The sequence below is a fragment of the Paralichthys olivaceus genome, chromosome 14 (assembly GCF_024713975.1).
Source record: "Paralichthys olivaceus isolate ysfri-2021 chromosome 14, ASM2471397v2, whole genome shotgun sequence".
NCBI lineage: Eukaryota > Metazoa > Chordata > Actinopteri > Pleuronectiformes > Paralichthyidae > Paralichthys > Paralichthys olivaceus.
In genome coordinates, this window is record NC_091106.1 from 22502250 (window position 1) to 22529948 (window position 27699).

General features: G+C 41.1%; 1 protein-coding gene across 6 annotated transcripts; it reads left to right on the top strand.

Annotated features, from left to right (window-relative positions):
* The first annotated feature begins 27 nt into the window (after positions 1 to 27).
* On the top strand, positions 28 to 27699 carry nckap1 (NCK-associated protein 1). 6 transcript variants are annotated; one of them, XM_069539224.1, is made up of 33 exons: positions 28 to 169; positions 6974 to 6991; positions 9001 to 9021; positions 12244 to 12354; positions 14375 to 14467; positions 14571 to 14627; positions 14736 to 14878; positions 14978 to 15068; positions 15625 to 15762; positions 16176 to 16224; positions 16319 to 16475; positions 16701 to 16757; positions 17230 to 17326; positions 18254 to 18360; positions 18494 to 18626; positions 18743 to 18824; positions 18997 to 19055; positions 19189 to 19334; positions 19493 to 19625; positions 19739 to 19858; positions 20754 to 20893; positions 21079 to 21210; positions 21387 to 21605; positions 21974 to 22104; positions 22340 to 22437; positions 22763 to 22856; positions 23214 to 23296; positions 23418 to 23498; positions 23625 to 23718; positions 23805 to 23921; positions 24829 to 24938; positions 25028 to 25117; positions 25243 to 27699. In XM_069539224.1, the coding sequence occupies exons 1-33, from the start codon at positions 62 to 64 to the stop codon at positions 25357 to 25359; spliced, it is 3426 nt and encodes a 1141-aa protein (XP_069395325.1). In that variant the 5' UTR covers positions 28 to 61; the 3' UTR covers positions 25360 to 27699. The 6 variants fall into 6 exon arrangements, with proteins under 6 accessions (XP_069395325.1, XP_069395326.1, XP_019962117.1 ...); XM_069539225.1 differs by having other exon boundaries at positions 14381 to 14467; XM_020106556.2 differs by lacking the exon at positions 9001 to 9021 and having other exon boundaries at positions 39 to 169.

The window sequence follows — 27699 nt, forward strand, 5'->3', positions numbered from 1 at the left end:
TTCTTTTTTAAATTTCCTCCTGGACGGATTTTTGGTTTGGAGGGGAGATTAAAGCGAGGAGATGTCTCGGGGAGTGATCCAGCCCAGCCAGCAGAAGCTGGCCGAAAAACTCACCATCCTCAACGACCGAGGCATCGGGATGTTGACCCGTGTTTACAATATCAAAAAGGTTCGCGCACACGGACACAACACCCACGGTGAAATCCCGGTAAAACACACCGGAGCGTTAGCATGAGATAGACGGATCTGCACCTGCATCCCCCCCGACCCACTGTCAGTGTTAGTGGAACAGCATGGATGCCCGGTTAGCTAGCACCCACCACGTCTGTGTTAATACACCTCCATGTTTGATGCATCGCAGTAACGTGTTTTAATAATGTGTTTAAAGAAAATCAGGCCGTGTCCCTCGATGGACACTCTTCCTGAAACGTTTCCTCTGGAAGCAGGATGTGGGCTGTGTTAGTTAGCTAGCTAGCAAGCTAAGCCAGCTAGCACGTTAGCTTGCGGTAAAGATGCTCGTCGGTTCTGCGACACAAACCGATTCGGGGACGACCGCGGGCGCTTGTTGTGAGCTGCGTGGTGAACGAGTGTTTGGTGGAAATAATCGCGAATGACTGGAAAGCGTGTGAATGGCTGCCTCCTCCCCGCCCCGGGGAAACATTCAGGCCCGCTGCGGCGTCGGGAGCTGCTAGCTACCGTCGGCTGGTAATGGCGGCGGTTGCTGGCTAAAGCTAATGCTAAAGCTAGCAGTCGGGCGTCGTCTCTCTGCTCCATGAAAACAACAAACCACAGAAACAGCTGCAGTTTTATTTATTATAATAAAACCAGTTTATCATGTTTAACCTAATGCTCTTTTTTTTAAAATAACATCAAGCTATTTAGCCTGATACTCTTAATGGTAAGAATGTGGAGCATAAGCAAAAATAAAGGCTGTGGATAATTAATAATAATTAATCAGTAATTTTAGCCATAAACACTTGATAATCGACACGTGTATTAGCAGTGATGGAAAGTATCTCGGTTCATTTACTCAAGTGTAATGTTTGAGTCACTGCTGCATTTGACTGTTTTTAACGTGAGTTCATACATCAGTTGATTTATTAAACAGAGTCTGCAGAAAAAATCATACTAAGAAACAGACATGACAAAATTACACAATACAGACGAGTAGGCTGAACAATAATAAAAATATAATTCTCATGTTAGTGGAAGCATGATCCAGGACACCCTCATTTCACATGCGATTTAAAACGTGCAACACAGAGACTCGCAATACAAGATATATAACAAACTAATGCGCTGAGGGACATTTAATGTTAATAGAAATATGCAGTGATGACAAAGTTCTACTGGATTGTCGGCCTGACTGAAACACAAAGCAGAAGCACAGACGTAAAAACACGGGAAGTATATAAAAACATATATAACTTCTATATTTATCAACTCCATAAAGTATCAGAGGGAAATATGCTCGACCCAACTACATGGAATAAGCTTCCAAGTTTAAACAAGTGTCTATAGTTAGAATAGCAAGAATTTTTCTTATTTCTTACTTTATAAGTTAAAAACAATCTTAGCTAATAAATCTCAGAACCAGTGATGGACTTGTCGATTGATTTAACTAATTTCACAGTTTTTTTCCCTAATTTTTGCCACAATTATTTAGAAGAACTTTGACACTTGTCTCCCAGTGTGCAATGTACATGTTTATGTGAAACACAATTATTAATGTTATTATTAATGTGATGCTCAATGGTTTGTGTGTGGGACGAGAAATAGTACTCGGTCTGTCTGTGTGGGACGAGCCTTTGTGCTTGGGTGTGTATGATGAATAAAGAACAAGAAGGAGAGAGTGAAAGAGGTCACTTATGAAGTTTTAGAGAGTACAGAGTAGTTAGGATGTCTGACAGCCCATACTGTTTCCTAACTATTTGCCTTTTGTCTACTCTGTTACTGTTCAGCTATTCAACAGCTCACCACAAAGCAGCAGGATTTCTGTCTGTTATCATCAGATTTTTAATTATAATCGTTACTCATCAGCGGAAAATAAACATCAGCAAATGAAAAAATGTTTATCTTCCATCAACTCAAGTGAGTTTTTAGTTTGTGTAGAAGTTTGAGGACAGTATGAGCAGTCAGACACAATCAGAGATTTTGCTGCTGATTGCTCTTCTTAATCCGCCCTTCCTCTCCTTCCTTTCATTTTCTTTCTGTCTGTCCCATCATCCTCAAATCTCTCCTGCTCCGCCTCACCATAAGGCTTCTGAACATATTCATCTTTAACGGTGTTCATATGTTTTTATTTCTTTGCTTTTACCTTGTGAATATTAAGCAAACCTCCCAGCATCCTCTAGCATCTGCATCCCAAAGCCAGAAATGAAAGAACCGGGGATATAATCTATGATACAATCAGCCGTGCTCATTCTGCCTCCCTCTATGGCCATTTGGAGAATAGTTCGATCCCTTTTATTTCTGAAATTTCTTAAGAAATTCCCAGACGAAGTGCTCACAGAAGTTGTTTACAATTTCTCATCAGTGGAGTAGCTTAATGAAAACACAGGTGACAGACTCGGTTGTTTGGTTTCTGCCTTTGGGAGAGAGCAATTCATGTTCACTAACGGTATTATTATCATCCAAGATCACAGTAAAGTTCTTTTCCATTTTAAGTATTGTCACTCATTACATACCACCGATCAGCTGCAGTTAACCTCTAAATCTGCTCCTTAAATTTCCCAGTCACCTTTGCTAATCTTGGCTGAGTGGCATTCAAATTTTTCTTTGCTGTGCTTATCTTTCAGCCAGTGGAACTTCTAACTTCATATCTTTGTCTTGCACACGGCACTTACACGTATTTATTTTACTTAATCTTGCCAATAATCAGGTCAATCCCATCGTCTCCTACGCTGTTATGCAGTTAGAGAACAATTGTCCAAGTCATCATGACAGCAAGTACAAAGCAGGATAGTTCCTCAGTGTGAAGCCTAAATCCAGAGAAAGAGTTTTAGAAGCTATTCTGTTCTTTAAATACCAGCAGTGAGATTGACTGCAGGGTTGCTTATATCCACAGAGGGAAACAGAGGGAAGCAACAACCTGAACAACTGTATATTTATATGCAGTTTATTGTAATCGCTCTACAACCATTACCACCCTTGTACTACCTGTAAAATGTTAAGTTATTTTTTTTTACTTGATCAAATGCATTGTTAATTTTTAGGCTGGAGCTTGTTCTGCTACGTTCAGAGGTTAGTTTTAAATGTCTACAAAAGTAGGTACTTTTAAAATCTCAGTTAAGACAGGGAGTGTTATACTTAACAAAAGTAATGTTTCTAGAAAGGCTTTTGCATTAGAGTGCATATATTTTACGGTAGTCATATGTTGTTTACGCTTTAACTGTTAACTACACTTTAACTTATTAGGAAAAACTTTAAATTAGAATATTCTTGCACTTATCCAAGCAGCCGATAACATGGCAGCAGTGCAATGCATGAAATCCTGCAGATACAAGTCACATCAACATTACAATGGAGAAATAATGCAGTCTCAAGCAGTTTTCAAATTTGACCTGTGAGTAAAATCCGGAAAATTGTCTGCAGTGTTTACCCGTAGTTTGCCTTCCAGACATGCACAACACGGCAGGAGGTTCTCTGCACAGACTCGTTCACAACAGCAACAACTCCGCTGCAAAGATCACGTGATTTTCTTTACAACACACAGACACTAATGTCAGCTTTTATCACCACAAACTCTTTCGGCATTTTCGCGCCTGTTGCACGTTTAAAGCGTCATCAAACCCCCACTCCCCCCCACTTGCTCACAGTGAATCCTTGAGGCGGATGGTTCTACAACAGCCGAGGACCACAGCAGGTTCCATTGTTGTTGAGCCCAGAACAGAAACCTTGCGCTGCGTTGACAGACTAACTAAACTGGACAGCAAAACAAACGTAGCCTGGTCTGATGAATCTGGAATGGTCATAATTTGAATTAGCCAACCTGCCATGTATCAACAGTTCAGGCTGTTGATACATGGCAGTGTAATGACTAACCTTGGGCCATGAATACCAATCAATCAGTTAAAGTGTTACAGCCGACCTGAGCATCACTACCGACCATGTTCATCTTCTTATGGCTACTTCCAGCAGAATAATGCATCTTGGGACAAAACAACTTCAGTGTCACCAGATCTGAACCCAACAGAAGCAGAAGAACCAGCTTCTGCATAAAAAAAACCATATCTGACATCTTGTGGTGTTAATACCATGAAGATCCGAGACTGTTCTAACAGCAAAGAGAGGAACTACTCAGTATTAATGTAGTGTTCCTGACAAAGTGCTCGGTGAGTGTGTAGTTTGTAATGCAGTGTACCACTAGTCTTTCCTACTGCTGCTACTCTCAGCAGCAACTGAAGAGGGTATCACCATTTTCTCCTTTCCAACTTTTTTCTCTCTACGGTTCTGAAATACTAGATCGGTTCCTGTGAGATCAGGATTTTCTGCTTTCACTCACTTTGTCGTTTCTTCTGCTTGATTTTTGTTTTTAACATGAAAAAAATATCCGCCTTTTTTGCGCTGCCCAGAAAACACACAGGGAAACATGGCAGCCTCGTGATTACTCACTTAACTCAATGAATAATTACAGGTTGACATTTAACGAAGGGCACTCCTGATTTACTTGGGGCATTTTTTTACTCATTTTTTATTTCAGGGGGGCATTTTATGAGCTGTTAAGGCCAAGTTGCCTGAAACCCCCATCAATTTGTCATGGTATGAATGACACATTCCTCAGGGAGAATGTACATTAAATTAAATATTTTTCTCTAATCTGTTTGGATTGAAAAGACAGAACTCAGACGGAGGGATTTGAGTAACAAATGGGTAGTCGTGCCATAGATGGGTGTGAGTGTGCAGGTTTTCTCTGAGAAGTCTCTGCCTTCTGGTTGAATGTGTTCTAGAAGTGTTTCTATCTGTGAAATCACTTGTAGTGTTTAGTTTGGATGAAAACCTGCAGACTCTCTCCATGGCATTACTGCACATCTGTGGTTTGAACTGTAGCAGACTTCTAAATGTGTGCTGTGTGACAAAATGTTTGCAGATAGTTCCCCTTTATTCCTCAGCGCTTAGTAACGCAGCGTGACTGCACATAAATACAGAATCATTTCTCTTATATACATGATATCAATGAAAAGTCTTAATTGAGTCCCTTTTTAAATCGTTGGTTTAAGCCAGATAAGGTTGTTGGGCATCAAATGAGGGTACATTTTATTTCAAACTTTCCAAGTCCTTAAATGTGTTAATAGGAAGTAATGTAGTGGTAATATTTCAATAACTCCTCTTGTCTCACTGTGTTTTCCTTAAATATTTTACTGTATTATTCTTATAAAAAACGTCCGATGTGTATTCAGTCAAACTTGTTAACTTAATGCTCAATGAGAACGTTCATACAGTCAGAGTTAAACTGATAACAACCTGGTGATTATCTACTCTCAACGTAATATGTCACTAAGACATGAGGCTGTAGACAATATCTGTTTTGTCAAATGTTTGTTTATTATCTGTTTTTCTGCTTGAAAAATTACTGAAAGGATTAATAGGAAAATAGTCTTCAACTGATTCACTTATTATTGCAGAACTAGTCTGGAGACAACATTTGCACAATCAACACTGAATTTCTGAGTATGCAAAAATCCAAATAGTATTATAACAATATTATATTAGTCCATAGTAGAATGTAGAGCCCAATCTTTCACTAAGGCCCAAATGTCCTGTTAAATTCCATCACGTTGCATCAAATTGCATAGAACTATGGTCCCAGAAATAAGTCTGATGCCCATTTTTCATCAAGATCTAAAAAACAACAACCGACAAGCAGATGGATTTGGGTTAAAACTAAACCTCCTTTGCTGAGGCAACAGTTTTGATGCATATGATCCCTTTATTTTTCTCTGGTGGAGAAAATTGGGTATTGGAGACAGTTTCTAAATTATAAATCAAAACCAAACCAAGTTTGGTATTTCTGTGCTGTAAATATAGGATGATAGCAACCAGTGTATTGGCCTGGACTTAGAATTAGCACTAACCCTTATCAAGCAGCTAAGTGTTGCTCTGTTTTACTGAACTACAACAAAAGATCTGCTGTTTTGCAACATGATTAAAAAATTGTTAAATCCTGATTACTGCCTCTCACCAACAGACTAAACCCAGAGTCCACTTTTCACTATAATGACTAAATTCCTCCTCAAATACCATCACAGTCGACCCGGAATACAATACAGTACAGAACCCTGCTGTTTTTCACAGGCCAGACCAGAGCCACGGTTTACTGTGTCCAGGTATGAGTGAATTGTGTTGCTACACTTCAACACAACTATTAAAAGATAAATTTAAACACGTATGATAGCATCAGCAGCCGTGAAGCTCACGATGCTTCAGCGATGAGGGAGCTCTGCATCACCTGTTACTAAGCAACAGCCGTGGAGCCCAAGGCGTGGAGCCAATATCGCAGCCAGTGAAAACAGCAGGGACCAAACTTTGTCCTCACTCTGTTCTGTGTACTGAGACAGTGGTGCGGCTGAGTGTCAGCCTCATTATTTCAGCACATTTCCACAATGTTTAAATGGACACGTTATTTTTTACTGTGTCTCAGTGCGTAGGTAGGGAAACTACAGCTTGTGTTACTTTCTAGGCGGTGTGCGTTAAAACAAGTGTAAATGTCGTCACATGTTGGTGCAGCATGTGTTGTGTTATGTGTTGAAAAAGCGATGCGAGACTGGCTGTCGCTAAATATAACTCTCAGATATGCTGAAAATACCTGTACAAAAACAGTTGTCAAAGACCTGAGTGTGTTTGTGTGTGTGATTGTGTGTATATTTGTGAGTGTGTAGATCACTGATGCAGTAGTTTGTCTGGGTGGGCTCTTTGTTTTTGATTTCTTCTCTTCTTCTCTCCGTTCCAATGCTTCCCCCCTTCTCCTATGCAGCAAGGACAAGTTTGGAAGGTTTGCAAAGTTTATCACCTTCCACTAATGAAACCCCTCCTCCTTCACCCTTCCTCAGCTCCCTACTCTTCCTCCTCCCTTCCCCGCCTCCTCCTCCTCCTCCTCCTCCTCCTCCTCCTGGCTACCTGTACTGATCTGTTGGTCTTCTCCTTTGTTCCTCACTCCTCTTCATGTTAGAATCTGCAATGCTGACATTAAGACTGAGCTCCATTCACCCACCAAAACCAAAGGTTCAGTGTAATTGAGTCACCTATGAATCACCATTTATGCGCACAGTGTTTTTTCTGTGCTGTGTTAGACTAAACTTTTCTTTAGTGCTGACACATAGCTAGTCTGTAAACTCAAAACTAGATGCGACACAGTTTTTTGTGGATGCCAACCTAGAAATATGGAGGCTAAATATAGAGATACTATAATTCATAGTACCTCATAAAATGTGTGCATTAAAAAGGAGTAGCTCAAACGTAAATAAAATATATAGAACATTGATTTGAGGCAGACGCCTGCGAATGCTGGTAATGTGGTGCAGTAAAAGTAAACAGCACTGCGGACGGAGGAAAAAGTATATTTTTTAAAGTATTGACCTGAATTTGGACAGGACATCCGAAGCTGCCAATGAATCACATTTCAGAAGCGTCTTAATAATTTATTTGATTTTTTTAAAGAAAGTGTAACTCACACGCTACCTGATCTGGCAGCGGATTTATATTTGCATGATCCCAGAAAGCTCGTAGGTATCGTAGCAGAGAGAATAACGCTGAAGTCTATTGGACTGCCAACAGGCAGGCACTCAGCCAGCTCTTCAGTGCTTCTCTTTCTAATCACCTGAGAACAGAACATCCATTCTTTGGATTTTTTTTGTATTTCTTTTTCGCTGCAGTAAATCCCTCCTTGTGAAAACAAGAGAGCTCACACTGTGAGGAGCAGCAGACAAAAACTAATTCATCTCAGCGAGGAGTGACAGGTTTGTTTTACGAGTGGTGTACTGGGACTCTGAAGGATTGCTAAAAAGATGCCACAGGGTGTTCTGAATATTTTACCCTGTAATTAGCAGGCGTAATTAGTTTTCAGATGTAGGTTTCCCTTTAGCCCAGTGCTATCTGTTGCGGAGTCCCCTGCCATATGTTGGGTCAGCGTGGGGGGGCCATTTGAGATGCTCAGCTCTTTATTGCTACCTGGAGTGGAGGAACGATGGTGGAGGCGAGACTAAGGTCTGTTCTGGTATCCAGGCAACAGCTCCCTTACTTTTTCCTGAACACTACTGATTCTCAGCTTATTCCCATGCCCTCTCCTGTCATTCACCACGCCCCCCCTCCCCTTCCATCCATCCTTCCATCAGCCCCCACCCCAAACCCAGCCAGCCAGCTTATTGCACTAGCCACCACCACCACTAATAGACAATCCCATGCCATGTAAACAACAGAAAGTTATTGTTGAATCTTTTGTTTTGTGATGCGAAAAAGCTAGGTCGCCAATTCTGCCCTCAACTCCTGAAAGTAAGATAATTGATAATTGTTGAGGTGGTAACGTAGCTCAGGTGAGATGCTGTAATGTTGTGGCTACATCTACGTCTCTACTATATGCTAGTTTCAAAATAGAAACAATTTTGAATCATTCTTTTGGACAATTTGCATGTTTTGCATGTCCATTAACTATAATTGTACATTTCTGCCAATCATGATTCAAAGCATATGATAGGTGTTCACATCAAATGTTTGTCAATGTGTTGTTAATCGATCTCTTTGTCATCTGAAATTCAGCTGTCAGAACAGATGCTGATGGAAATGATTAGTTTTATCATTTTCTTTTTGCTTTCACATTAATATCCAAAGCTTAGTATGAAAGTCAGTCACTACAGCATCACATCCACCAACAGAAAATAATCCAGAGAGAGACGGTGAGATTATTGTGACTAAGACAAGGGACTATAAATATGTCTAAATGAAGGTTATACCAGACACTTGAGTCAGAGTGCCATTGTTAACCCAACAGTGGTTTTTACTCCACAGTTCCCCGGGGTGACTCAAAGGGTAACTACCTTTCTTGTGGCCAAGGTAGAAACTAGTTTGTTGTGTAGGCCGAGGGTAGCGCTGTGTTGTCATCAGAAGAGAACTGTATTAGCAAGAAAACAACGGCTTGTGCTTTCAGTTGCATGGATTTCACAGTCACATCTTGTTTCCTTGTTAACGTGGTTATTATTCTGCCTCTCACACGCATTGACAGTGAGAACTGGTCAGATGTGAGAAAAGTGGGTGCAAGGAAACAAGCTGAGACTCAAGGTCCAGTCTGTGTCATTAATGGGTTTCGACAGTCATGTTGGTGTTGTGTGTTTTTCTGTGTCAAATCCCCTCAAGTGTTTTGTGATTTTGAGCTCAGCACTGCTTGTTCCTGGTGTTATAGAGAGTGAAGTGACCCCAACAACAAACTAAACAAACCCAACTGGGTTTTTAGCTAAGTAGTTAGCAGGGAAGTTAGTTGACTTTGCCCATGCTTTTTTTCTGTCAGGATTTTTTCTAGTGATTTAAGCCTATTTCACTTGCACCATTTTGCATCCCATGTTGAACTAGACATGAACTCCTTCGACAAGGTCGAACAGTCCTACACACTGTAGTCTAGTTCCTATTGTAGAAACATAAAAGAAAAGGAAGTGGTCTGGAAGTCAAATGTTTTCGTCAGAAGAAAGTAAAAAAAAAAAAAAATCATAGATCTGCCCCTTATTCCACATGTAATTTATTGGGTTTCTTCTCAGACCCACGCTCCATTCCAGCATCAGGTTTGACAAATATTGGTTAAGTAGTTTTAACGTAATCCTGCATACATTAAAACCAATGACAGTATCTCTAAAGTCATTGGTGGTTGTTGGATTTGCTGGAAAAAGACTACCCTTCTATAAAAACAGTTTAAATCCACTAGATCCAGATTTTTGTTGGGATCTGCACCAGAATGCACCAACCCCCTAAATACGTCCTGAATGTTTTCAAGATTTTCCCAGTTATCTATGAAATCAACAAGAATGTTAGGAAAACACCCTTATTCACAATTTTAAAAAAGTACAAAATAAAATTGAATGGCTTCTTCCCAGACCGATTGAGTTCCGTGGTAATTGGCCCAGTGCCTCTAACTTAATCCTGCTAATGATAAACAAACTCAAAGCAGAAGAAAACCTCCTTGGCGGAGGTAACGGATTATAACGGATGCAAAGTGGGAGCATGTGGTTCTTCTTAAACCTGCAGTTAAACCAGCAACGTCCACAAACGTGGCTCTGTCATCGTTGAAGCTAATTTGTAAATTTAAGTTTTACTTTTTTTAAATTCTCCTTGTTGCTTAGATCTCTGTGGTTCGAAGGTTTCAAAGTCTTGTTGCTACGACAACACACGCTGTCAGCAGTGTGGTGTGTTGCTCTTGATAACTCAGTTTTGTGTTAAGATAAGAAAATCTCAACTAAAGCAGAATTTTCTGCCAGTGTTTCATCACGTTGTAAACCCAGGTAGACGTTCCCTCCTGTGCTCGTGTGAACTAGCATGTGTTGCTGTTTGTGGTTTTATTTTGCACTGGCTACAGCTGGAAACATTTCAGCGCCATGCAAACTGAAATCCTGGTTTATGGTTGTGGTGATGTTTCAAGCCCGTTGGTTCATTAGCTGTGGTTTGTAAATACAAGAGGCAACATTACATTTATGGTGCAGTTTTGTGTTGTAAGAGTTCATTTTTTCGTAACCTCATGTTACTTTTTATGCCTTTTTCTAAATATGTGCTTCCACTTTCTAAACTTAAACCTTAACCATGAGGAACTGAATCCTCAGAATGGTCAAAGACACTGACCTCTTCTAGGATCGTTCCTCTTGTGTTTGCAGGCAACCAACTTTATACATCCACTCTGTTTATGGCACATGCATGGACCACATCTTCCTCGCCATCCACTACGACACTACCCATAATGCATGAGCGCTGTTGCTTCCTGCCATAGTCAGGACTGTCAGGCAGATACTGCGACACCTGTTAAGGAGTAGATTCAAATATTTAATGAGATTTTGATGCAGTGAAATGAGTAAAAATGTTGCTGCTCTGCAGAAAATCCAGCTTGTGTAGGTGCAGATGACAGGACACATTCAAAACAACGTATATCTCTCGTCCCCGTCTCTTTCGTCACTCTGCCGTTTCTCTTGAGCCATTTCTCAGTTGACCCCTCTGTGTTCCCCCTTTTGTTTAAATTCTCCCTCTTTCCTCTTCCTCCTCCTCTGTGTATTTCTCTCTCTCTATCTCTGCTGTTTCATTCACTCTCTCCTTCACTCCAACCATCCATCACCCTGCCTGTCATTCAGTGGCACTAACCAGTGACAGCTCAGAGACACAGTTTGAAACTGAAACCCTCTCATTACCTGGGACTCTCAGTGGTTCTCAATCTCTTTCTGCTGTGGAAAACCTTTGCCTCCACTTGATATGAGAGCTGCAACTAACGATGAATTTAAAAAAATGATAATAGCCATTGAAGATATCTGCCTTAATGTATACCGATATTAAAACTTTTATTTTACAGAATAAACAATGCAGAAAATATATGCATTTTAATACATTTAAATAAAAAAAATATTTTCAATTTATTTGGCTGTATTAAAATTGTGTTTTTATTTACAGTAATGAGCTTAACTTGTAAACTGTGAAATATTAAGCCTCAATTCTATTTCTTTGTAATAATAACATCTGAGGTCAGACTCTTAACACAAAGTATAATTTAAACGTTTCAGGATCAAGGTTTGGCTCCAATGTTTCTCCACAGCTCAGCAGCTGAGAACCACTGATCACTTCTCAGGCTCTTGTTCTTTTACAACAGTTGAACCTGGTTTATCCAAACATGAAAACCACAGACCCCCAAACTTAAACCTTCTCTGTTGATTCTGTAACTTCTCAAATCTCCTTTGTCGACATGCACATCTACATGTCAAATTAGACAACGGGTCACTGCATCTGGCTTTGTGTGCGCCCGTTTTCATGTCTTGAAAAAAGCCTCTGGTCCGGAAACGTCACTAAATGTCAGTGGTGTCAGTATTTGATTGAGATAAACCAGTTTCCACTGTGAGCAGTAAATGTGTCCCTGGTGATGACCACACATCTAACATGTCTGACCTTGAGGAAAGAAAATGTTAGAATAAATAATCAGAAATGTTGAGAAATAGAATAAAGATCTTAGAGGTTTATTTAATAATGTTTGTTCTTGTGACTCTGCTCACCCTCTGCTTCTCCTCTTCCTTCCAGGCATGTGGGGATCCCAAGGCTAAGCCCTCCTATCTTGTTGATAAGAACCTGGAGTCGGCGGTTAAATTTATTGTCAGGAAGTTTCCTGCGGTGGAGACGCGGAATAATAATGTAAGTGTGAAACCTGCATGTCGCTTCAACTTTTGCTTTGCAATAGACAGTTTTATGTCAGAAATAATATTATTCAGTTTACAGCTTTGGCTGTCGGTTATTTTCATTATAGATAGATCTCCTGATCATTTTTCTTGAATAATAACTGATATTTAAATCTATTATCAGAAAACAGTTAAAAATGTCCATCGCTGTATCCTACTCTACAAGGTGACGTCATTGATGTGCCATGTTAACAACCAATCACAATTCAATTATATAAATGTAGTTATCGAACTATTTTCTTTGACCTGATCAGTTTATTACAAGATTGCAGCACTAACTCAATTAACAAATATGTTCTGTTCTTCGTTGCAGTGGAAAATTGTATTCAAACAATCAAATAAGCCATTTCCTGTTAAATCGGGAAAATCAAGCGACATGAAGTCTTTTCTCTCCACTGGCAAATTATATTCTAACCTGAAGATAATTGTTTTATTTCCAGAGTGGATTACGTGAACAAGACTGTGATTGTAGTTCTGAGTGTGTCTGTGATTGTGTGCGCTTGAGGTTTGTTGAGTGAATTAAACTAAGTCATTGCTCATCAAATATTTCTTTTAGCTTTACTTGTCAGCTTAGGTCGTAGCTTCTGGCCTCTGTGTTTATGTGAAACTGTCATTTAAAAACAGCTGTGTGTGTCTGTGCGTGTGTGAGAATGTGTGAGAATGTGTGTGTGTGTGTGTGTGTGTGTGTGTGTGTGTGTGTGTGTGTGTGTGTGTGTGTGTGTGTGTGTGTCAAGCTAACTGCTTTATTCAGTATAATTGTGCAGAAATTGTCTCTTACGTTGTTTTCTGCTTTGTTTCTGTGTTTGTTTGTGTTTTGCATGCTAAACTTGGCTTATTCCGGACTTGTGCTTTTTGGTAAGTTTTTGTATCTAAGTTCCTGTAATTTTTTTGTATTTTAGTTCATGTACCCTAAGTTTTGCAATAACGTAATTTTGTTGTACCTGTTTTTGAAGCTATTTGCAGTGTGCTTTGCTTTGCTCTGCCTCCTCCCCTCTCTCCTCTGCTGGCAGCTTTTTATACTTTTCATTCCTTCATCCACTGAGTGACTGTGTGGCTTGTTCACTACTGGGTTTGCTGGCTGGCTGCTGGTTGGTTAGATGGCTCTATGACCAACTAGCTGGCTGTTTAAATTACCCACCGACTGCCTGCACTGAGGAGTGATATAAGGAGTCGATATGCTTGTGTCTGTCTGTGAGGCCACAGGTTTGAGGACATTCCTTCCTCTTTCATTTAGCAGCAACAGAAACAAACACACAGGGAATCTGGCCTCTACAAATTAGAGAGAAAGGGCAGGAAACTGATCACCTCTACAAGTTGGTTAAATATTAAAACAACCACTTTGTATAACAGAAGTTTGAACTCCTTGGTGCAGCAGCAGTGTCACACACTTCCTTCCTTCTACTTTCCCTGGTAGATTAGCTCTGGTTCTGGCTACAGCTCTGACCTCAGACGCTCACAGCTCTGGAGATGGGTTTGATTTACATGTAGGATCCTTCATGTAAATAGTAACTGCTTTTTATAAGCTACAGTAGAGCTTTCACACTGCATGTTTGACTTGTGTACATATTGAAAACCGTTTAAAAGATTGATATGAAAAGTCTTTTAAAGCTGAATTATTTGAATGTTTTTACTCGGTGGTTTTATTGAAAGTTCTATTTCAGTTCTGTCTTTGAAAACCTAGAAAACACAATGTTGGATGGATACCTTTAGTATTTAAAACACAAAGTAGAACATGAGACTTTGAACTTAAAATCTTAATATGTTTTACAGAAACCTTGTAAGATGATGCATATTTTAGACTTAGTATATTTGATAGAGCAGATATATATAGTTGAGTATCTAATGTGTTGTCAATGGGACATATATAGAACTAATCAAACCACACTGAGGGAGGACTCATTCAGACAAAGACTTTGTGTTAATCACATATTTCTAAGTTCCTCTGTAACTGTGTCCTCTGTTCTGTGGTTTTACAGCAACAGCTGGCTCAGCTGCAGAAGGAGAAGTCAGAGATCCTGAAGAACTTGGCTCTCTACTATTTTACCTTCGTAGATGTCATGGAATTCAAGGTAAGAAAACATGTTCACACACACACAGTGATGGTAAACTGTGGGGCGGGCTTATGCTTTTGATTCTAATGAAGAGATTTAATTTGCACTTCTTTATCAACAGGACCATGTGTGTGAGCTGCTGAACACCATCGACGCCTGCCAGGTCTTCTTTGATATTGTAAGTGCAACGCAGACGACAGATACACGGATCATATTTGTCTGTGGATCTTCTCAACAACTAGAACCGTGTGAATTCTCTGCTCTTTCTCTTTTTGTCTCCTGCCAGACGGTGAACTTTGACCTGACCAAGAACTACCTGGACCTGGTGGTGACGTACACTACTCTGATGACAATACTGTCACGCATAGAGGAGAGGAAAGCCATCATAGGACTGTACAACTACGCCCATGAGATGACACACGGAGCCAGGTGAGCAAGACGCACAAGTGCATTAGGCGTAGTGTTCTCTCTCCCTTACTACAAAAACAGGAAATTGTTGATCGAGCGATGATTCTGCGTGTGTCACAGTGATCGTGAGTATCCCAGGTTGGGCCAGATGATTGTGGATTATGAAAACCCTTTGAAGAAGATGATGGAGGAGTTTGTTCCACATGGAAAGGTGAGAGTTTTCATTTAGTAGTTTTAATACTCAGCGTCCTGTTCAGCGTTATCAGCTCACAAACAAAACATTCGATTTGTTTTGGGTTTTTTTTTTTTTGAGTGTTTTTACGTATCTCTGTAAGACTGCTTCGTAAAAGTAGCACGGAGTAATCTTCTGAAGTAGTTCTGTATGTTTACAGGGTGATCTACCATGTGTGCAACAGATATAATCTTTTTTAAACCAAGGCACAGTTGCCATAGCAGCCAAATTCAGCTCCGTTACTTGAAACTATTTCCTGTTTGTGATGTGGGAGTTAAAAGCAATGTGAAGCTAATGTGTTTTCATTCCAATGCTTTTTTTTTTCTTTTGCTCTAATACGCTTCACACACACAGATGAAGTTGGACCATGTTAGAGGATGGGGACATATTTTATTGAGATTTTCACGCAGTACAGAGAAGCATGGTCATCCACATTGAAAGGAAGAAATATGAATTCACATCCAGACAAACTGGTTCATTTCAGTGTCAGTTTCATATCTTTCATGTCTCTCTTCCTGCCCTTCCTCTCCTTCAGTCCCTGTCGGACGCGTTGATCAGTCTTCAGATGGTCTACCCCCGGAGGAACCTGTCTGCCGACCAATGGAGGAACGCCCAGCTGCTCTCTCTCATCTCTGCCCCCTCCACCATGCTCAATCCGGCTCAGTCAGACACTGTTAGTATGACGACCACACTCGCACTGTTTTGTATGTTTGACATTTTGTCCGGTGTTAACAGGAAGTAGATTGTCTACTCTGCCGAAGAAAACAATGGTGTAAAACAAGAGCACCGATTTCTTTTGCTGGACGAGGTTGACGATAATATCAACTAAGTGTTTGAAATGTTTGTAATTCGTCATCCTTCACGACAGTTAGTCGAAGCTAATTCTATTTGTTGTCTAATATGAGATGGTCAGGTGCTGGGAGTGTGACGCATTAAAGAAGAATACATTGTGATTGATTTGACATAATTACTAAGCGAACATCGGTCTCTGCAAAGTCAAGAGTTCAGACTAACTAACTAAAACTTGAAACTAAAAATGTATATTGGGGATGAAGCCTCACTGATCTCCAACGTTTCTGTCTTCAGATGCCGTGTGAATATCTGTCACTGGACGCGATGGAGAAGTGGATTGTTTGTGAGTACTGCACAAACATTTTAATCCTTCGTCTGAATTGATCAAAAGGCTTCTGTCAGCACGCATTCATAAAACCCTTCTGTTCTCTCTACAGTTGGTTTCATCCTGTGTCACGCGGTGCTGAACAGCGATGCAGCGGCGTTGTCTCTGTGGAAGTTGGCTCTGCAAAGCTCCACCTGCCTCTGCCTGTTCAGGGACGAAGTCTTCCACATCCACAAGGCCGCAGAGGATCTGTTTGTGAACATCAGAGGGTAAAAACGTTTACATGAGTGGACACAGACCAAAAGTGAACAAAGAATAAAATCATTTATCATTCAAGCTTCTGTACTTTGCATTGCTAAGTGTCCAAGGGTTTCTAGACTAGATAGGAATTTGAAGGTGCCACTCCAACAGCTCTCCAATAAACCACATTATCATATATTACAAAACCATATCACAGTAAAATCCAAATGCTTCTTTCATCCTGTGTTTTCCAGGTACAACAAACGCATCAACGACATCAGAGAGTGCAAAGAACAGGCCCTGTCTCATGCGTATGTATAGAATCCCTTACTCATCCCTTCATCATATCTCTGAGGTTTTCATCATGTACTTTTTGTTCCTCAATTTTTCTTGCTTCATTTCACCTCCCACATTTCCAGTTTCATCTTTTTTCCTCTTCCCTTTTTTAACCATCATTTTATTTTACTTCTACCCTCTTATGTCTCTCTCTGGGAGAGTATCACACAGACAGATCCCGTCCTTCCTCCCTTTATCCCCCATTCAGTTTTGGTTCCTGTTTTATCCTCCCCTCTTTGTCTCCCCTCAGTCTCATCTCCGCTTTTATCCTCATTACTTATTCCATCTTCCCCTTTCATCTTCTTTCTCCTCCTGCTACTGTCATCTTCTTACTTTTCGTGTCCTCTGGTGGGATTGTCCTGAAAGTGTCAAAATACCGTTTAATCAGGCTGCAAGTGTGTTTTGATGCTGTGCTCTGACTTCCGCTGCCTGTCTGACTCTCTGCAGAGGCTCCATGCACAGAGAGAGACGCAAGTTCCTAAGATCAGCTCTGAAGGAGTTGGCCACGGTTTTAGCCGACCAGCCTGGACTGCTCGGTCCTAAGGTAATACAAAATCTGAGAATTCCATTAATCATCTAGACGCCGGTGTTCCGCCACATTCGAGTTTTGTTCATTATGAACCATAATAATGTTTAAACTTCTCATAATAACATAGAAGCTCTTTAAGGTAGTGTTTTGCTTCTATGATTCCTTGTAGAGTATTTGCATCATACTTGCATAAGTCACTCCCCCTCTGAAAAAATACCACCTTAAACCGTGACCTTAAGTAACCTGAGAATCAGTTTCAAAGTTGATGCATGAGCAGGACAAAAATCTTAAAAAACAAACTCCACCTTAAATAACTCAAATTACCTTAAATATATAGTAAAATAATTTATTATTACCAACTTAAGTAGGTTTTCCTTCCTCGGTTTAGCTCCCACAAAGTTGGCTGCTATTTTAACACTTCACTTCATCACTAAGACCAAAAATGATATAGATAAAGTAATGATAAAACATTGCTCTCTCTTCATAAGAACATTTTTGCAAATGGCATCAACAAATAAAAAGCAAAGGCCCAGTATCTTCCTGGAATATCACCTTCAAACGTTCAACCTAAATGTTCTTACATTATGATTCGGCTCTCCTCTTTAGACGTTTGGAATATGATAAACCATAATGTCATTTCAAAGCACCGCAATATCACCTTTTATGTTGCATAGATTTTGTAGCTTATCAGGGCCGATAGATTTTACCATCGTAAAAAAGTCTGAGCTCCAGTGGCCAGATGGCGACCTTCATAAATCTGTAACCGAATTTAACCACTGAGCCAGACGGACAGTAAACATTTTGTATGTTTAGTTCAGAGACTGTGAGTGTGCTGTTGCTGCCAACTGCTCCTGGAAGTTAATCAGAAAATGATTTAACTCACATTCTCTACTTCCGTGTGTCTTTATTTATTTCTCTCTCTCTCTCTCTCTCTCTCACCAGGCATTATTTGTGTTCATGGCATTGTCTTTCGCCCGTGACGAGATAATATGGCTTCTTCGACACGCAGACAACATCCAGAAGAAAAGCACAGACGACTTCATAGACAAGTACGCACACATGCTCACCTGCATCGAAATTTCAGTGCACATTTAAATGCAATTGCTACGTCCATTGCATGTTCTCTGCTTCGCTGCTTGTGCACCTCTCGTCTGACTCTGTGTGCACGTGTGTGTTTTGCAGACACATAGCAGAGTTGATTTTCTACATGGAGGAGCTCAGAGCACATGTCAGGAAGTATGGCCCGGTGATGCAGCGATATTACGTCCAGTACCTTTCAGGGTTTGATGCCGTGGTGCTGAATGAGCTGGTGCAGGTATGAACACATTCGTACTCTTTGACAAACACTCGCTGTTTGTGGATCTACATGAGTTTCTTCCACACTGCACATCTTTTCTAACCCGAACTTATCGTCTGTCTTCAATGTAACAGAACCTGTCAGTGTGTCCAGAGGATGAGTCTATAATCATGTCTTCATTTGTCAACACCATGACCTCTCTCAGTGTCAAACAAGGTAAACCTTTTATATTGCAGTAGTACACGCAGCAGCTGTAATTAAACTCATATTAATTAAAGTAAAATGTGTGATTTGGGTATCTGGCTTTATATTAGTTACCAGAGTCTGTGTGTGTGTGTCAGGATGTATTTAATGGGTCTGTGATTTAATTGTTTTGTTTGTGTTGCAGTGGAAGATGGAGAGGTGTTTGACTTCAGAGGCATGAGACTGGACTGGTTCAGACTGCAGGTACACACACACACACACACACACACACAAATCTACTGAACACACACATTTCTGAAGTTCTGTCAGTGCAAAGTGTCTTTCCTCTGTTGTTGGTGTAACTGTTTCTGTGTCTTCTATATTTTATTTTCTTCAGGCCTACACAAGCGTCTCCAAGGCCAGTCTTGGAATAGCCGATCACAAGGAGCTCGGTAAAATGATGAACACAATCATCTTCCACACAAAAATGGTGGATTCTCTGGTGGAGATGCTGGTGGAGACGTCAGACCTGTCCATCTTCTGGTGAGACACACACCCACACTAACATACACGCAAGTTGGCACATAGGATGAACTGAGAGAATATATCTTATCTTCAGACATTGTTTTAAAATAATTCATCTCCATGCAGTGTGTTTTATTTATGTCTTCATGTTTTTATGTGTGTGTGTGTGTGTGCAGCTTCTACAGCCGTGCATTTGAGAAGATGTTCCAGCAGTGCCTGGAGCTTCCCTCTCAGAGCCGCCACTCCATCTGTTTCCCTCTGCTCTGCACACACTTCATGTCCTGTACACACGAGCTCTGTCCTGAAGAGGTAAAGACACACACACACACACGTGCACCTCAATTGTAACACACATAATAATAATAATAATACTCACACTTTACATGTCCTTTGAGTTTCCTTTCACTCTTCTTCCTCCACAGCGACACCACATAGGAGATCGGAGCCTGTCGTTGTGCAACATGTTTCTGGATGAAATGGCCAAACAGGCCAGAAACCTGATCACGGACATCTGCACTGAACAATGTACACTCAGCGACCAGGTGAGGAACACACAGGCAAAGGCAGCAAGTTTACAGGAATGATTAGTTGTTTCAGGGATTTTCCCTGTTTTCTCTTTCATGCGCAGAGTTAAGGGAGATTATCGCTGCCCTCGTGTCTGCAGTGGAAGTTAAAGTAACACAGTGTATTCCCAGCTTTTACACAAAGACTGGAAGTGGCTCGTCTGGTTCAATAACTCTGCAGCTCAGTAATGAACAAATTTCTACCTTGTTTGTTTAATCCACACAAACACCAAAGTCGAAAAACGTCAATCCATTGTTTTATATCAGGTGATGTTCAGGACTATTTTTCTTCTTGCTCTGACCAGTTGCCTGGCAACCAGTTGAGACTTGCTGGTCCCCGCCAAGTACTAGTCCGAGAGAGTTATTGATCCGAAATGAGAGTGGTATCGATCTTCTCATTAAATCTCTCTGGCAGAAAGCGAGTAAGCCCAGTTCTCGAAACAATCGAACTATTTCCCTTCAAGAATGAGAGAAGAGTCTGTGAGAACCTTTCAGCGTCTGGATGTTTTCACCCAAAAGTTAAAGAGTGATTGATCAATAACAAGTCACATTCAGACTCAACTGGTTTATAAATGAAGAAATGAATTAATACTTCAACACGAAACATAGTCCTAAAGTTTTTTTGACATGTACTTTTAAAATAAACATAGTCTCTTGACTTTTATACCCATTGTATAATATTACATGCTGTCACATCAATGTTCTGAGTCTTTTCTTGATGCATGTCGTCAAAAGCTCCTTAAGTTCATCTTCATCAAAACGCTGCGTTCACATCTTTTCTTTAAATAAATCCACCGAGGCTCCAGCATCGATCTGTCTTTCCCTTTCTTTTGGTTTTCTTCCCTCTTGACTCTCTTCTTCTTCTCTTCTCCAGCTGCTTCCCAAGCATTGTGCGAAAACCATCAGCCAGGCCGTGAACAAGAAGAGCAAGAAGGCGACGGGGAAGAAGGGCGAGCCGGAGCGGGAGAAACCGGGAGTGGAGAGCATGAGGAAGAACAGATTGCTGGTCACCAAGTTAGTAACCAGAGATGGAAAAGTTGTGTCTCATTAACGACATTTCGCATGGCTCTTGTTCATGCAGGAGCAATGATAACAGTTTATGCTCACGTTATTGTGATTTTCTATCTGTGTTCTTTCTATTTCTGTAAAGAGTTTTATCACATCTTGTAAAACCTGTTTTTTATGTTTTATTCTTACAGTCTGGACAAACTCCACACGGCGTTATCTGAACTCTGCTTCTCCATCAACTACGTCCCCAACTTGGCGGTGTGGGAACACACCTTCACACCCAGAGAGTACCTCACCTCGCACCTGGAGATCCGATTCACCAAGTAAACACACACAGAGAAAAGTCAAAGCCTTTTTGTGTAGAGTTCGGCTGTAGCTCCGTTATTCACCTTAAATACTTAAATACTAACCATTTATCTGTGAATAGAAGAAGCATCAGTTCCTTGACAGAAAGCTACAGGTTGTTTTTTTTAAAAGGCTTTCTTCCCTCCATCACCAGGTCCATAGTGGGGATGACTATGTACAACCAGGCAACCCAGGAGATAGCCAAGCCCAGCGAGCTGCTGACCAGCGTCCGGGCCTACATGACGGTGCTGCAGTCCATAGAGAACTACGTCACCATCGACATCACCCGCGTCTTCAACAACGTCCTCCTGCAGCAGACGCAGCACCTGGACAGCCACGGGGAACCCACCATCACCAGTCTGTACACAAACTGGTAGGTTCACTATAAACCTGATTTAAATGGACAAAGTACCAGCCAAGGAAAAGGATGGAAGTCTGTTTTTTTTCCATCAGGAGAGTTATTTCAGAACTACATGTTGTACTTGTACAGACTTGACCCAGAGATCTGTGTTCTCCGATCTGAGAGAGACTCTTTTATTAAAACAGTTGGTAAAACATCTATTTTTTATTGCTCCACATAAGTAAATCATTTTCTACAGTTACAGGTTGTTTTTTTTTTTTATTGTCTCTGCAGGAAATGTTCTAAATGTCAGGCTGGGATATTTTGTTGTTGTTAGTAGAGTGCACCGGTACATGTGAAATATAGATGCACGACACTGAGAAAGTATTTTGTGTGTTCAGGTACTTGGAGACGTTGCTCCGTCAGGTCAGTAATGGACACATCGCCTACTTTCCCGCCATGAAGGCCTTTGTCAACCTGCCCACTGAGAACGAACTGACTTTCAACGCTGAGGAATACTCTGACATCTCAGGTACACACACACACACACACACACACACACACACACACACACACACACACACACACACACACAGGTGAAAATATCATGGTGCTTTTCTCCCTCAGAATAATTCTATTCTAAAGTAACACACATCTGCACTCATGCAGTTCTTAAGCACATTAGAGTCATACAGAACAAATCATGTCCTCGTTGATGCAGTTTAAAGATAATTCTTATATTTTCTCTTTTATGTTTTTCTTCACAGAGATGCGTTCTCTGTCGGAGCTGTTGGGACCGTACGGTATGAAGTTCCTCAGTGAGAGTCTGATGTGGCACATTTCATCTCAGGTTGCAGAGTTGAAGGTAAGAAAATATACACGCACACACACACACACACACACACACACACAATGAGCCTTGTCTTAACACACAAACTAAAGTTTTAATCTTTAAAGTTTGAAACAATGCAGATTTGTTTTAGTTCATGTTCATAACATCTCAAAAACAATGTTCGTGTATTGTCTTTCACAAATTAACAAACTAACTAAAACATGTATTGTCCACATGAAAGTTAAAACTGAATAATATGTATTTTGTTCTTTATTAAATATAAGTGAAAAGCTATAAGAGGTATAAACATGAAGTCAAATTCTTAAATAACAATAACTGTGTGTTTGTGTCCGTGTAGAAACTGGTGGTCGAGAACATGGAGGTGCTGACTCAGATGAGGACGAGCTTCGACAAACCAGAACACATGGCCGCGCTCTTCAAGAAACTCACCTGTAAACATCCAACACACACACACACACACACACACACACACACACACACACACACACACACACACACACAGACACACACAGACACACACACACACACACATAAATGATCCTCTCGTAGTCAAATCTTTCCAGGAAACGTTTATAGAGCTGATGTTTAACTGTGTTCACATTCACACATTCGTGATTCGTTTCCTGTTTGTGTAAAAGTGTTTTTTTTATTGTGTTACATTTTTCAACACTCAGCAGATCACAGCTCTTCGTTGTGAATGGGTTTATTGATTAGTGTCATAGCCACTGATTTAACATGTTTTCACTGACATATGTTTGACTGATGCTTGTTTACATGTGTCTTTGTAGCTGTGGACAGTGTTTTGAAGAGAATGACCATCATCGGAGTCATTTTGTCGTTCCGCTCCCTCGCTCAGGAGGCTCTGAGAGATGTAAGACACACACACACAAACACAACACGCGTTAATTCTTGTGTGATGGCTGAAAAACAATGTGCAGAATATTATGGTCTTGTTGAAAGTCATGTTCTTGTCCCTGTCTCACTCTGTCCAGGTGTTATCCTGTCACATTCCTTTCCTGGTCAGTTCGGTGGAAGATTTCAAAGACCACATTCCCAGAGAGACGGACATGAAGGTGAAACTCCCTCTCAGACGTTTACAAAAGAAAAATAAAGTGACCTGTCGCCAGAGTTCACATGTTCTCTCTCTCTCTCTCTCTCTCTCTCTCTCTCTCTCTCTCTCTCCTGGTGTGAACATCCAGGTGGCCATGAACGTCTACGAGCTGTCGTCAGCAGCAGGTTTACCCTGTGAGATCGACCCGGCTCTGGTCGTGGCTCTGTCCTCGCAGAAAAGTGGTGAGTCACTAACACGGGAATAAAAACCTGAATCCATCTTCCACAAATCTCATCTCCTGAGTTACCTTCTTAACGCATGTGTGCAGAGAACATCAGTCCGGAGGAGGAGTACAAGATCGCCTGCCTGCTTATGGTGTTTGTGGCCGTTTCACTGCCGACGCTGGCGAGCAACGTGATGTCACAGTACAGCCCCGCCATTGAAGGTAAGACACCGCGAAGTGCTCCTCTCCTTCTTTTGTTTTATCTCCCAATCTAATGAAGCGGGAGCCGGAGACACTGTGACTCAAACGGGTTAACGATTACCATCACCGTCAGATATTCTGTCCTCCGACTGATCGATGACTAATCATCGTGGAGAGACTGAGAGCAGTGCAGGAGAAAATACTGCACGTTGTGGAGAAGATGATCTGCTGCATCTGCTCTGCATATGAATGAGGCTGACCTCGCGCCCCCGGTTTGATTCACGTGTGGCACACGAGCCATTCCATCATCTTCATTACTCATTCTTTCGAAATAATGAGAATAAAGGTCACTTTGCTCATCGTGACCTGTTTAACCTTATTTGTCGCAGTGAAAAGATTCATCAAGTTAAATAATCGTGATGATTTTTTTGGGGGGGCGTAATAGAGACACTGTTGTGGTTGAATGGGGCTTTGATCAGGTATCAAAGCTTTGTGTCACTCAGGAATGAATTATCAAGACATCGCCTCCTAACAACCTTGAAATGAAAGGCGCCATTGTTAATAAAGAACAGTTGAACGGGATAATGAGTTGTAATAGGCTGCAGCGGCGTTGGTATGCAGACGCCGTATTAGCATGCAATTGGTTTTCCGACAGCACATCTCACGACGGTGCAGTCACACTAAACATTTAGTGAACGTACGATTACACGCACCCACTTTTTATGCGTCCCACATACACACCAATTAGCTGTCATCTGCATGAAATACAAAAATGAGTTTCACCTCTGTTCTCTGAGAAGATTAAAGAGACACACACACACACACACACACACATTATTAGAAATCAACCCAGAAACAATATATTTTTAAAAATATTGATGAATTTATCTTGTTCTCTAAATAACACCACGTGTGCTGCCCCCTACAGGCCACTGTAACAACATCCACTGCCTGGCCAAAGCCATCAACCAGATCGCTGCGGCTCTCTTCACCATCCACAAGGGAAGCATAGAGGATCGTCTGAAAGAGTTCCTGGCTGTAAGACAAATTACTTTATTTATCTTACAACAGTTTTATATCTCAGCGCTGATGACTGTTTTGCTGTGTGTGTGTGTGTGTGTGTGTAGCTGGCCTCATCCAGCCTGCTGAAGATCGGCCAGGAGACGGACAAGATGACGACACGTAACAGAGAATCTGTTTACCTCCTGCTGGACATGGTGAGAGAAAGAAAACCATTTCTGTTCTTGATGCATTTGGAAACGAACGTGAGAGGAAAAACACGACTCTGTGTATTTCTACTATCTAACAGTCTGCTCGTGTGTCTGTGTTTTTCATTTTTCAGATTGTGCAGGAGTCTCCCTTCCTGACCATGGACCTGCTGGAGTCCTGTTTCCCCTACGTCCTCCTGCGAAACGCCTACCACGCCGTCTATAAACAGAGCATCAGCGCTAATGCGTAGAAACACAGTAAACACACAGCGAGGGCCTCCCATGTTGTCATCAGAGCGTTAGCGCTCATACCACGACAATTACACACTAAAGAGCAAACACTAAAGACAAACTAAACACGCTAAACTATGCCTAAAATGCCTCAACGCACCATCCTGGCAAAACACGGACGATGAACGTAAAACACTAAACGTGTAGCATTTAAACGAGTCCACCCCGAATACAGAACAAATAATGTACATTTAAAAAAAAAACACGCCAAAAGAACACGTGAAACACACAATTCATCGCACAACGACGACAAGAATCAACTTAACTACGCAGATACACACGAGCTGGATGAAGTTGGGGGATCAGTGTCTTTATTTTAATCATTGTACTTTTTTCATGATGTTGCCAGGGACCATAACCATAGCAACACATAGTATACCATATGTTTGGTTGGTATAAAAGAACAAAAATATAAATATATAGTATATATATAGTTGACACTAAAATAGTCTTTTGTTTTTCGATGAAAGATTTGAGATTTTCAGTGGCCAGCTGACGACTTCTATGTGGTGATGGATTTGGATGCTTACTTTGGGAATGCAAATGGTTCTGATGTGATGTGGGTTTTTTATTTTTATTATTATATTTTGGTTTTAAGGAGGAGGGCGGGTCGTTCATGATAATGGGCTGTGTTGATAATGAAAGACATGTTGCTTGTTAATGTAAGTTTACACTTAAACACACACACACACACACACGAACAGAGAAAACTACAAACACTAATCTCTAACACAAACACACACTGACAGACACACACTTGTAGAACATGGTGATGTTTCCTTTCTTTTTTTCTAGCTAGTCGTAACAAACTTTTTGTGGGTAAAGATATAATATCTGTATTCTACTTTGATGTGAACTGAGCTCGTCTGTTTTTAATGTTCATGTTTTGTTATTTTTATGATGACGACATTGATGACGACGATTTGCCAAATGTGTTGACACTAAAAAAAAAAAAGACCCAGAAACTTGTTTATCGGGGTTTGGAAGTGGCGGAGTGTTCGGGTGTTAATGGGGTGAAACGCCATTTTAAATGTTTGGATGATTCTGGACACATCAGCCCGACTCCGCAGCAGCTCGGTTACACAAGAAGCTTTTACAGTGGGAACACACAAGTTTAAAAATACTGCAGTAAAAACTACAGTGTAGTTCTGGAGCAGACGCCCCATCTCGCTGTCAGAGACCACACTAATATTCCTCTCTACTCGCGGTCACGGGCTGTAATTAAAGATGGACGACGCCTCTCCAACGCCAAAATGTCCTGGTTACTAACGCCGCCTCCGTCTTTATTAAAATGATAAACAACTCAAACCAAACTTATCAGAAACTAACGCACCAGAGTGATAAGGAATGTGCACTTTGACCGTGTCCCATCCACTAACATGGAGGATGCTGGGGTTATACTTGCAGCCAGCCACCAGGGGGTGATCAAGACACTTTGGCTTCACTGTTGGGGAGCTGTCACGTCGTCCATCTTTATTCACAGTCTGTGTTTCTGTCTGACTCGAGGACCAGTAGGTGTTTTCCTTTTTTTTTTATTTCCAGTAATGAACCAAACATAATTTATACGAAGTCTTGCAAAGTAGTTTATCGCGACTTAAAGGCTGAAACGTTCGATTTCACCCTTTTCACCGATGGACGCTCTGCTCCTGTCCGGCGTCTCCGCCTGTAGCCTGCAGCGGAGCGGTCGTAGCGACGCTCTGCGGTTACAGGAACACGTTACTGCTTCAATTTGACGGGAACAATAAATGTAAAATTGACCGATTCCTCAGACCTGTGAAAAGTCCGGAGCTGCAATAAGACACTGGATTTTTTTTTAGCTGCGGCCGCTGAGTCGTCCTCCGATGAACTTTCCACGTGAGCGGTTTCAATTTTTGCGACGGTTATTCGGGACCTGTTAGGACAGACGGACGACGTCTTTCAAAGTGCAGTCTCTTTTATTTTTCTGAATGGAGGCATGGCAGGGACGACATACTGAGACACACAATGTCTCCTTAGTGTCCGTCCCTCTGCTCGTGATCCACTATAACACCAGGGATCTGTCTCAACGCTCGTACTGCGAACTACACAGGGCTGAACGCTCTGAAACCAAAAGTCTGCAGTGAAGTACACACTCCATGTAGTAGTTTCCAGTCAGTAGTACGCATTACGAGCCTGTGAGGACAGATCTGTGGACACATTCTGCCATTTGATGTGAAATGGTGGTTGTTGCTCTTTTCTTTCTAACCTCTTTCTTTTGTGTCTCTAATTCCACCGTGTAACTTAAATGACATGAATAAAATAAACTTTAGGGCTGTGTCAGA

Excerpts from the sequence above, each read along its gene's own strand:
- nckap1 (XM_069539224.1), top strand. The coding sequence starts at position 62 with ATGTCTCGGGGAGTGATCCAGCCCAGCCAGCAGAAGCTGGCCGAAAAA. Across the intron at positions 9,022-12,243 it reads TCCCCGGGGTGACTCAAAGG|GCATGTGGGGATCCCAAGGC; the intron begins GTAACTACCTTT and ends TCTTCCTTCCAG. Across the intron at positions 19,626-19,738 it reads ACGAGCTCTGTCCTGAAGAG|CGACACCACATAGGAGATCG; the intron begins GTAAAGACACAC and ends CTTCCTCCACAG.